Below are 12,324 nucleotides of genomic sequence, written 5' to 3' on the forward strand. Positions count from 1 at the left end.
AGGTATCGAGGGCAAGATCAGAAAGGATAGAATTAGAACTGAAGAGATAAGAAAAAGGACAGGAATCTTGAAACTTCAGGACAGTTAGAAACAACAAAGCTTAAAGTGGTATGGGTATATGATAAGAATGGGAGAAGAGAGAGTGCCAAAAAAAGCTTTTTCAGAGAAGTTAACAGGAAGGAGACCATGAGGAAGACCCCGAAAGAGGTGGACAGATTCAGTCTGATAGTGCATTGAGAAGAGGGGAGGAAAACCAGAAGATGTACTTAAAAAAAGAAGAGTGGTGGAGAGACAGGCAACGATGGAGGTCCTTAATTCTCTACCCAACCCGGGAAGCCGGAAACGGGAAGTTAAGATGAAGATGTTGATGATGACGTAAATGTGGTGTGTTAACTTTGATCAATACCCTTTTTCAATGTGGTAACCAGTTTTTCTATAGACCAAACTGAAAAAGTTCATTTGTGAATGTGGGTGAAGAGAATTGTTTTATTATATTAATATTCTGAGTGGGCTTCCTGAAAATGTTGTTAGTTAAGCAATAATTATTTCTAGTAATGGTGAGATCTAAATAATTTAAAGAGTTATTAACTTCAGAGTCTATTGTGAATTTATAGAATAGAGATATTCTAAGACATTTTTTCCATTTGTTTTCTGCTGATTTATGTTAACAAAGATGTCATCAACATATCTAGTTCAATAAAAAGTACCTTTTTGTTTATCAATGATTTAGTTTTCCCCAACTTATCAGTTTGCTAAAATTTCAGAAGCCATTGATCCCATAAGAAAACATTTTGTTGGTAAATAAAATTATTAAATGTGAAAAAATTAAGATTATTCAAAAATTCTTCTGTTTCCATTAAGTTATCCTTTAGTTTATCCCTGCGATTGGTTTGTACCAACTGCAAACTCGGGTAATCTGTACAGGGGAATTTTTACCATGTTTTGAGAGTTCATTTGCGTTTCCTTTACCCATTTCAATCTTTGTTCCTATGGCGTGTAGCGACGAGAGATCCCTGATTGGTATAGTTGTTTCTGTACCCCATTGCAAGGAAATGGTTCTGGATGGTACAGCTGCCTACACCTCTCTGTTAACTAGCATTGAATTTGGTGATCTGCTGCCCTGTGGCTTGTCTATCCACTCTAACCATTTGAGCTAGCCGACAGTGACTCCTGACATCAACACCTTGTACCCCATGGGGGTTAACCCTGAATGGTGGTAGTTTTTCCTGAATCCATGTACTTGTGGTGCCCTCTTGACATGGTGGCCATTGGAAAGTTGAGTGCCTGCAAGACCTCAGAGATGGAATGAACCATATGCCTGGAGCCAACAATCTGGCCATCATCAAATGCATTCATATCTCACGTTTTACTCATCCAGTGCTTAATCGTTACTCACTAGGCCAGTATACGGTCTGTCAAAATTGCAGTGCCATTTCTACACAACCGCAGCTACCCATCTCTGATTCAGTGGCTCATCAGTGTATTTACTGCTAAGTAGAAAAACTGCTGTGGGACCAAATTTCCAACTTCTCATCCTCTCACCATGACTCTGTCATCTTTCTTGTCTACGTATGTTTGAGTTTGAAATTTCTTGCCAGTGGTTGTTTGGGGTGGTGGGTTTGAGATTTGAATTTGTCTACATATATCTACAATACAATAATTCGACCAGTACTTCTGTATGGTTCCGAGACATGGAATATAACCAAGAAAGAGCAGCAGCAGTTGCAAGTCTTTGAGAGTAAAGTTTATAGAAAAATATTTGGCCCATGGTTCGATTCAATCCTTCAAAGCTGGCGGAAAAGATCTAATTTTTGAGATTTACACCCTCATCAACACACTATAATGGGTGTGATAGAATCAAACAGACTGCGCTGGGCTGGACGTGTACTGAGGATGCAGGATAATAGAGCACCAGTAGTATATAAGGGATCTCTTAATGGGAAAAGACCTTCAGGAAGACCACGAAGCACCTGGAAGAAGAAGATCAACAAGGTATGCCGGACCCTCCAGATTGATAACTGGGAAGAGTGGGCTCAAGATCGAAAAGGATGGAAGAGGATTGTGAGATCGGTACGGGAACGTCAGGTCCTTCAGAATCCTACGGAGTGAGTGAGTGAGTGTATATAGTCTGTGTAGTTCGCAGGTGGTCAATATTGACTTCTATGAGATCCTGTTGCTTGTCTTCTACCAGCATACTTTGTCGGGTTCCTGTGGTAGTGGTGATGAATATTTTCTCTTATTCAGTTGTGAGTTGTCCATTTGTACTGTATGTCCATAGAATACGTCCTTTCCCTGCGACTGAATTTTATGTCGTACACACATACACTATCTTTATAGACTGTTATGCCTTTCAGCGTTCGGTCTGCAAGCCTCTGTGAATTTACTAAACATCGCCACAATCCTCCATTTGCAACTAGTGCAGTGGCCTCATTTAGTTCTATACCTCTTCAAATCGTTAGAGACTGAGTCTAACCATCGTCATCTTGGTCTACCTCTACTTCTCTTACCCTCCATAACAGAGTCCATTATTCTCCTAGGTAATCTATCCTCCTCCATTCACCTCACATGACCCCACCACTGAAGCCGGTTTATGCGTACAGCTTTGTCCATCGAGTTCATTCCTAAATTAGCCTTTATCTCATCATTCTGAGTACCCTCCTGCCATTCTCGCTACTTTCATGTCTGTTACTTCTAACTTATGTATAAGATATCCTGAGGCCACCCAGCTTTCGCTCTGGTAAAGCAAAGTTGGTCTGAAAACAGACCGATGTAAAGAGTTTCGTCTGGGAGCTGACTTCCTTCTTACAGAATACTGTTGATCACAACTGCGAGCTCATTGCATTAGCTTTTCTACACCTTGATTCAATCTCACTGACTATATGACCATCCTGGGAGAACACACAACCTAAATACTTGAAATTATCGACCTGTTCTAGCTTTGTATCACCAATCTGACATTCAATTCTGTTGAGTTTCTTACCTACACACATCAATTTAGTCTTTAAAAGGCTAATTTTCATACCATATTCAGTGCACCTATTTACAAGTTGCAAGATATTAGACTGCAGGCTTTCGGCACAATCTGCCATTAAGACCAAGTCGTCAGCATAGGCCAGACTGTTTACTACATTTCCACCTAACTGAATCCCTCCCTGCCATTTTATACCTTTCAGCAGATGATCCATGTAAACTACGAACAGCAAAGGTGAAAGATTACAGCCTTCTCTAAGCCATGTAAGTGCCCTGAACCAAGAACTCATTCTACCATCAATTCTCACTGAAGCCCAATTGTCAACGTAAATGTCTTTGATTTTAATAATCTACCTTTAATTCCATAATCCCCCAGTATAGTGAACATCTTTCCCCTCGGTACCCTGTCATATGCTTTCTCTAGATCTACGAAACATAACACAACTGCGTATTCCTCTCATAGCATTTTTCAATTACCTGATCTTGACAGCCTCTCTGTTGTCTGAAACCACACTGGTTTTCATCCAACTTCCTCTCAACGACTGATCGCACCCTCCCTTCCAAGATGCCAGTGAATACTTTGCCTGGTATACTAATTAACGAGATACCTCGATAGTTGTTGCGATCCTTCCTGCTCCCTTGCTTATAGATGGTGCAATTACTGCTTTTGTCCAATCTGGAGATACCTTACCAATACTCCATGCTAATCTTACTACCCTATGAAGCCATTTCATCCCTGCCTTCCCACTATACTTCACCATTTCAGGTCTAATTTCATCTGTTCCTGCTGCCTTATGACCATGGGGTTTATTTTACCATCCTTTCCACTTCCTCAAGCGCAGTTTCACCATCATCATTTTCCTCCTCCCCATGAGCTTGGCTGTTCGCGACACAACCAGGAAGATCTCCTTTTATGTTGAGAAGATGTTCAAAATATTCCTTCCACCTCTCCAGTGATTCCCTGGGGTTTATTATGAGTTCACCTGAATTACTCAAAACACTGTTCATTTCCTTTTTCCCTCCCTTCCTAAGATTCTTTATTACTGTCCAGAAAGGTTTCCCTGCTGCTTGACCTAGCCTTTCCAGGTTATTACCAAAATCTGCCCATGACTTCTTTTTGGTTTCAACAACTATTTGCTTCGCTCTGTTTGTTTCATCTACGTACAAATCCCTGTCTACCTTGGCCTTTGTTTGGAGCCATTTCTGATAAACGTTCTTTTTATGTTTACGAGCTACTCTCACTTCATCGTTCCACCAAGATGTTTGCCTTTTCCCATCTTTACACACAGTTGTTCCCAGGCTTTCCCTTGCTGTTTCTACTACAGCATCCCTGTATGCCACCCCCTGAACCTACTTACAGTCTACTATTGGAAACTTCTCACTAATCATATACATGTACTTCTGTCTAATTTCCTCGTCCTGGAGATTTTCTACCCTTATTCGTTTGCAGACAGATTTCACTTTCTCTACCCCAGGCCTAGAGATACTTAATTCAATACAGATCAGATAGTGGTCTGTATCATTGAAAAATCCCCGGAAATCTCTTACATTCCTAACAGATTTCCTGAATTCGAAGTCGGTTGAGATATAGTCTATTATGGATCTGGTACCCCTAGCCTCCCATGTGTAGCGGTGAATAGCCTTATGCTTGAAGAATGTATTTGTAACTGCTAAACCCATATTAGCACAGAAGTCCGGTAAACGCTTACCATTCCCATTAGCTTCCATATCTTTCCCACATTTACCAATCACCCTTTCATATCCTTCAGTTCTATTTCCAACATACCACTTAGTCGAGCAGCTCTTCTTCTTTCTCTCAATTCTTCCTAGCCCAAACTTTGCAACATTTTTGTAACACTACTCTTTTGTCAGAAATCACCCAGAACGAATAGAGTTGCTTTTCTTTGGATTTTTTCCAGTTCTTGAATCAGGTAATCCTGGTGAGGGTCCCATACACTGGAACCATACTCTAGTTGGGGTCTTACCAGAGACTTATATGCCCTCTCCTTTACATCCTTGTTACAACATGCTTATCCCACATCAGCCGTCTTACTTGGTGGTAAGCCTTGCTAATTCAATTGTTCACCTCATTATTTGTACCAAATAATATTTACCACCACCAGAAATATGTGGATACTTAAGTTTGTTCACTGAGTTTTGCAACTTGAAATGCACATATGTATTGTATTCTATTGTATTAATTCCTAGATGTACATTGTAACAAGTTCTGTAAGTAAGATGGATTTTTTTTCTACAGACTGCTGTATCAAAAATTATTGCTAATATGTACAAGAATTTGCCAGCAAAGAAGAAGCAGAAGTATACCGACATGGCAGCAAAACAGAGGAGGGAGTATGAGGAGAAACTAGAGCAGTTTTAGTGAGTATTCTAATCTTCATATGGGTTATATAGATACTGTATACAATACAACTGCGAGTGACCAAATGGGGAGGGGGGTTCCAGATAACGCTGAGTTACAAAATAAAAAATGTTTTCAAGGCTTTTAGTTTTGATGGGTGATTGTAATGTAGTTTTGCCTCCTGTTTATGAATCTGAAATCATATTTTATTAATCACGGAAGGATTTTACAGAATTTCAAATCAAGTATTTACTTAATCTATAATATCACTTACAGCAAAGTTTGGGAATTAAACACCAGTAAAGTAACTATAACTAACTTAAAATAAAAAGAATACAGAAAACAATTTATTATTTACCTTGTTTGTGAACATATAAAATTAAATTCTACAAATGGCAAGTCTAGGATACAATTTTCATGACTTAAACTCTCTTCCTTTTGCTGCGGAAGTGTGATCTTCGTGATCGTCTGACGTGTTGCAACTCTGGATTGTCCCTCTTCGTAGACCACCAATAGTCAGCTAACATCACAGCATTCCACCTGCCCTGATAACGTGTTTCTATCTCTTTCATGTCCAGGTGGAACCGTTCCCCATTTCTTCACTAAAATCTCCTAAGTTCTCAGGGAAAAAGTCGAGGTGACTATGAAGGTAATGTAGCTTGATACTTATATTACAACCTAAATTTTTCATAGCCATCAACATACCTTCTATGATTTTCTTGCAATCCGGGTGCTTCCTGTTCCCCAAAAACCTATCCAAGCCAATCTTTCCTCAAAAGTCATCAACGCCTCAAAGAGCTCATCTCTCGTAAGGCTCCGTATCTGTGGTCCCACAAAGATTCCTTCTTTTAGTTTCGCATCAGACAGAAAGGAGAATTTCCGACAGATGTACTTAAAACAGTCACCATCTTTATTCAATCCCTTTACGAACTGTTTCATGATCCCTAGTTTAATACGGAGAGGTGGCAGAATGATTCTTTCTCCTTTCACCAAACATGATCTTATTATATTCTTGTCTCCTGGATCCATTGTTGTTCTAGATGGCCATTCCTTTCTAACCCAGTGTGCATCACGTCTACAGCTGTCCCACAGGCAGAGGAAACATGGATACTTTGTGTAAGCTGACTGTTGTCCAAGGAGCATTCCTATAACTTGTAGATCACCACATACAATCCATTCATGCTCTGAATACCTAATTGCTGTTAATAACATTGCAAGGGTTTCATAGTTTTCCTTCAAGATGTAAGAATACGCTACAGGTATCGAACCATACTTATTGGTGATGTGTAAGAGTACAGCTTTGATATTGTTTATGGTTCCGTCGATAAATAACCTCCATTCATTCTTGTTGTATGTAATTCCGTATTTTGATACTACTCCCTCAATGTTCTTACAGTAAACGAGAGGACCCTCTTCTTTGAAGTACTCACGAAATTCTTCCTCTCTTGTTCGGTACCAGGAAAATGTTGTACCTGGAGCTAGCAGTCTTTTCTCCTTTAAACGAGAACCCAGCATTTGTGACAACTCCTTTGAGAGACCCAGATCTCTTACCAAGTCGTTTAGTTCACTGAGTAAACAACTCTGGTTGTAGCTCTTCTGTGGTTATCAAGATTTCATCGCTGTCACTAGAACCAGACAATGATGATGATGATGATGATGATGATGATGATGACGATGATGATTGCAGGGTTGCTGGTGGGTTGCGCACAGGAATGTCAGGTCCATGTGGTACAGGTCTGATTGCTGATTTCAGGTTTGGATATGCAATGCTTTTAATACTTTTCTTGTTATGGCCTTCAACTTTTACCATACAAAAATAACAATCATCGGTCTGATTTGTTTGCTCTTTCCATACCATCGGAATTGCAAAAGGTAACGACTTCTGCTTCCCATGAGTCCATTTTCTTAATCCCGTATCACACGTATGACACACCTTTTATCTTGGTCGCCTAAATGACACCGAAATATGCCAGGTAAGCTTTCTTTACAAATGAGGTTATGTTCTCTCTTCTCGATTTTAAAGTCAGTGAGCCGCAAATGAAACAAAAGGAGTTGGGATTGTTTACACACTGTCGTCTTGAAGAACTCTCCATTTGTAGACTGATTTGCACTTGTAATATGTATTAAATAGCTATTCAGAGCACGTTTCCAAACGAAACTAAATCAGTTGCAGTGTTCCTCTGTAAACATAGACATCAGACTATCGATTTTACCGCAATTGATCGTTTTCAATTACTCTAATGTACATATTTTATTGATCAGTGCACATTGTTACGCGTGAATTTAAAAAAAAGAAAAATTATGTAATTACATAAAAACTGTGCGTGTTACAGAAAATCTGATACCATGTATGTAAACAGCTCTAAAAAGTGATCTAAATACACACATTTTCATGTAAAGCCCGAAAATGTTACCCAGTGGCAATTTTTTTGGTTAACCTTTCCCATTCTAGCTCTTTCTCATCCTTGTGTCACCAGAACCTTTGAGTTGTAGTAAGGATGTGGTGTAAAAGGGATTGTGGAAGTCGCTTGTATGACCCCAATTAGAGAATGCTTGCAGTGTACGGGATCTTCAACAGGATTATTTGATTCAACCGCTGGAAAAGATCCAAAGGAAAGCAGTGCAATTTGTTCTGTGTTATTTTTGACAAAAGAATAGTGTTACAAAACAAACCATGGGCTACAAAGACTTGGGAGTAAGGAGACAAAAAGCTTGACTAAGCAATATGTATTATAAGTTATTAGTTTCATGTCCGTGTTAATGACTATTACAGTTCTTCATATCATACCATGCAGAACGATGGCTCAACTGGTTAACAACATGTTAAGTGATCGGAAGTTCCAAGTAATCACTGAAAGCAAGATAAGCAAGGAGAGGAAGCTAAACAACTGTTTGCCCCAAGGATCAGTTCTCTCACCATTATTGTTTAACTTATATCTCTCTGACCTTCCTGACACTTCATCCAGAAAATTCTGCTATGCCGACGATTTGGCTCTAGCTGTACAGGATCAGGTAATGGAGATGACTGAAGAGATACCGACCCAAGTCCTGTCTTTACTGGAAAATTACTTCAAAATCTGGAGATTTCAACCCAGTGTGAGTAAAACAGAAGTGTCTTGCTTCTATTTAAATAATCATTTGGCAAACGTGAAACTGAATGTTAGTTTCAGAGAGGGAATTCTTCGTCACAATTGGAAACCAAAATACCTTTGACCGAACACTATCCTTCAAACAACAATACCTGAACTTGGCACAAAGGTTGATGTCTTGAAACAACATCCTCCATAAACGGTGTGGAGCTGCCTTGGGATCTTCAGCAACCACCGTGCGATCTTCAGCCTTGTGTTTGGTGTATTCAAGTGCTGAGTATTGTGCACCTGTTTGGTTGAACAGTCTTCATACAAGGCTTCTTGACACCCAGCTTAAAAGCACAATGCACATCATATCTGGCACAATCACATTTACTCCAGTTCATTGGCTTCCATTGCCAACTGGTATAATGCCCCCTGATCTACACCGATCTAATGCCCTTATGAAGGAATTCCACAAGATCTCAGAAATCCTAGTCTACCCGTGCATAGTGACCTGCCACTTTTGAATCTTAATAGACTAAAATTACGCTGTCCAACTCTGTGCGATGCTGCTGACGTGGATGCTAAGGATTTTAAATCTCTTGATGAGTGGAAAGGTAGATGGGAAGCAGCAGCAGATATGCGGCTGCATATCTTCTTCTCAGGTCCCAGACTTCCAGGTGGATCCCACCTACCATGCAAGACCTGGACTTCCCTGAATAGAATCAGAACAGGACATGGCCGGTGCAGAGCCACTCTCCATAAGTGGAAAAGCTACCTAATCCAGACTGTGACTGCAGAGCTCCACACCAGACTATTCATCATATCGTCAGGGAATGTAAGATTTGAGCTGACTTCCTGCTGGTAACTCCAGATGCTGTTCGCTGGATTGAAAAACTTAATATTCAGTTGTGAAGCACAAATTATTCTGCTTCTCATCTGTAAATATATATACACTATGTGATCAAAAGTATCCGGACACCTGGCTGAAAATGACGTACAAGTTTGTGGCGCCCTCCATCGGTAATGCTGGAATTCAATATGGTGTTGGCCCGCCCTTAGCTTTGATGACTGCTTTCACTCTCACAGGCATACGTTCAGTCAGGTGCTGGAAGGTTGCTTGGAGAATGGCAGTCCATTCTTCATGGAGCGCTGCACTGAGGAGAGGTAGTAATGTCGGTCGGTGAGGCCTGGCACGAAGTTGGCGTTCCAAAACATCCCAAAGGTGTTCTATAGGATTCAGGTTGGGGCTCTGTGCAGGTCAGTCCATGACAGGGATGTTATTGTCGTGCTACAGGCCGGGCATTATGAATAGGTGCTTGATCGTGTTGAAAGATGCAGTCGCCATCCCCAAAGTGCTCTTCAACAGTGGGAAGCAAAAAGGTGCTTAAAACATCAATGTAGGCCTGTGCTGTGCCACACAAAACAACAAGGGGTGCAAGCCCCCTCCATGAAAAGCATGACCACACCATAACACCACCGCCTCCGAATTTTATTGTTGGCACTACACAAGCTGGCAGATGATGTTCACCGGGCATTCGCCATACCCACACCCAGCCATCGGATCGCTACATTGTGTACCATGATTCGTCACTCCACACAACGTTTTTCCACTGTTCAATCGTCCAATATTTATGCTCCTTACACCAAGCGAGGCATCGTCTGGCATTGAGCTGTGTTATGTGTGGTTTATGGGAAGCCGCTCAACTGTGAAATCCAAGTTTTCTCGCTTCGCTGAACTGTTATAGTACTTGGAGTGGATCCTGATGCAGTTTGGACCATGAGTGTGCCGATGTTTGATTCCAGGGTTGTTCCGTACTTAGAAATAATTTTAGTGAGCTTATAAACTACAGTGATTGTTAGGAAAGTTTTACACACATTTATATTATAAAACAAATCTCCATTATCACATGAAATACATAAGAGGGAACAATACGGCACACACATGTCCACTTGTTATTTTCAAACATACGCTGTCGGAAGATGGGATTGAATCCAATACCAACCCTAAAAACTAAAATACAGTAAAAAATGTAACATTCCCTAAGACACGTGAAGTATTGCGCCTCGAAGTGAAAGGTTTCAGCAAGACTCGCAACCAATTTTTAGAAACGATGTTTTAGAAAAAAAAGTGTGGCTAGTATTCAGGATTATATGGTATTTCTGTTTAAAATTAGTGATGAATTCATAAATGACAGCCTTGTTGAAGGTCGCAGGAACCAGCCCAGGAAGCGTGAGAATATTCTACACCACTACACTACTCAAAATACCAACAGTTCACAACTATTTCAACCACATTGATTAACCAGTTCCTAGTGATGTTCTCTCCTAATCAAGGTATTTAAAATGCAATAATCAACAAGAGGCCAACACAGTACTAAACTGACATGTTTTTCATGACTTCTTCGTATTTACCATTGAATGGTGTAAACAAATTTAAAACCCCATTTTACTTCGACATTAATGAATAACATAATTTATGAATTCATCACCAATTTTAAACAATGATAATGTTATTTGCTTTACGCCTCACTAACTACTTTTACGGGTTTTGGAGATGCCGAGGTGCTGGAATTTTGTCCCGCAGGAGTTCTTTTACATGCCAGTAAATCTGCCAACACAAGGCTGACATATTTAAGCACCTTCAAATACCACCGGATTGAGCTAGGATCGAACCTGCCAAGTTGGGGTCAGAAGGCCATGGCCTTAACCGTCTGAGCCATTCAGCCCAGCAATTTTAAAAAAACTGATATATTCACAGAATCTCATATTATTATGATTATTAATCATCATTATCATCATCATCATCATCATCATCATAATTAAATGTGAATAAATATGAAGTGTCCAAAGGAAAAACCAGCTAACGCTCAAAATTTCAGAAATCGGGATTTCTGTGCCCTCTCTTAGTCACTTCGGAGTACTACAATATCTTCAGTACGAAACCCGAAAAGCAATCCAATCCACTAAGTTTTCGCAGTTTGAAAACTCAGTGTCCAATGGAAAAAGCAGCTAACCCACAGCGCCTCAAGGGAAGAACCAGCTAACCCTCATCATGACTTATTATGTTCATACTTCCACATTATGACTGTCTTATTATACAATAATTATAGTTAATGCATTATTGGTTTACCTCACATTGTTGTCTAATAAACATTACTACAATACTCTACCCTTCTACAATGCTACAGGTTACAAATGGGACAAACCATATTATTATTGAGTTAGAGGAGAGTAAATCAAACGCTAAAACATTAACAGTATTAGTATTTTGAAAACATGGATGAGAATTGTGAAGAAAGTTTGTCACAAGAAGATGGGGATGTATACGAAGAGGTAGAAGTGTGCAGAAGGGCTTCATAAGTTTGCATGGCATTACAAAGACGAGAGTGTTCACTATTCAAACTTCACTGAAGGCGACGGGTTTAGCACTAGAAGACCAAAGGGGAAAACATAATAACAGACCTAAGATGACGTTTATTACAGAAGACAGTTGTCGTACTACACCTTCAATATACATGAACTTTCTACAGGCAGATCATTTTGGTTTGTATACAGTGAAGAAGTTGCTAAGAAAGGCTCCAATGAGGTTGTGAGCTTTCTCCATTACTGCATTACAAATTTCCTAGACCCCCAACATCTCGCTGTGTTCTGTGATTCCTGTGCTGGACAAAAATAAGAACTACATTGTATTTCGCTATCTTCACTATGTGTTTCATGTTCTCAAGAGGTTAGAAACAGTGTGCATCACATTCCTGTGAGAGGTCACTCCTTTTTGGAGTGCGATAAGAACATGGGTCTAGTAGACATCAAGAAAAGAGTTGAAATACCTTGTGAATGGGCCGAAGCTATATCTGCAGCCAGAAGCAAACCAGAACCTTTTGTGGTAGTGCAGGTAGACCAAAGCATCGCGAGGAACTGGTC

The 12,324-nt window shown here is 40.1% G+C and overlaps 1 protein-coding gene across 3 annotated transcripts in view; it reads left to right on the forward strand.

Moving 5' to 3' along the window:
- The window catches only part of LOC136878828 (nucleolar transcription factor 1-A), a 255,229-nt gene that overhangs the window by 65,992 nt on the left and 176,913 nt on the right, over positions 1-12,324 (forward strand). For all 3 annotated transcript variants that reach the window (XM_067152338.2, XM_067152337.2, XM_067152339.2), the window contains exon 6: positions 5,228-5,349. In XM_067152338.2, coding sequence (XP_067008439.1) covers positions 5,228-5,349 — 122 coding nt within the window. The remainder of the gene's footprint in view (positions 1-5,227; positions 5,350-12,324) is intronic.

The sequence above is a fragment of the Anabrus simplex genome, chromosome 8, assembly GCF_040414725.1.
Source record: "Anabrus simplex isolate iqAnaSimp1 chromosome 8, ASM4041472v1, whole genome shotgun sequence".
NCBI classification, from domain to species: domain Eukaryota; kingdom Metazoa; phylum Arthropoda; class Insecta; order Orthoptera; family Tettigoniidae; genus Anabrus; species Anabrus simplex.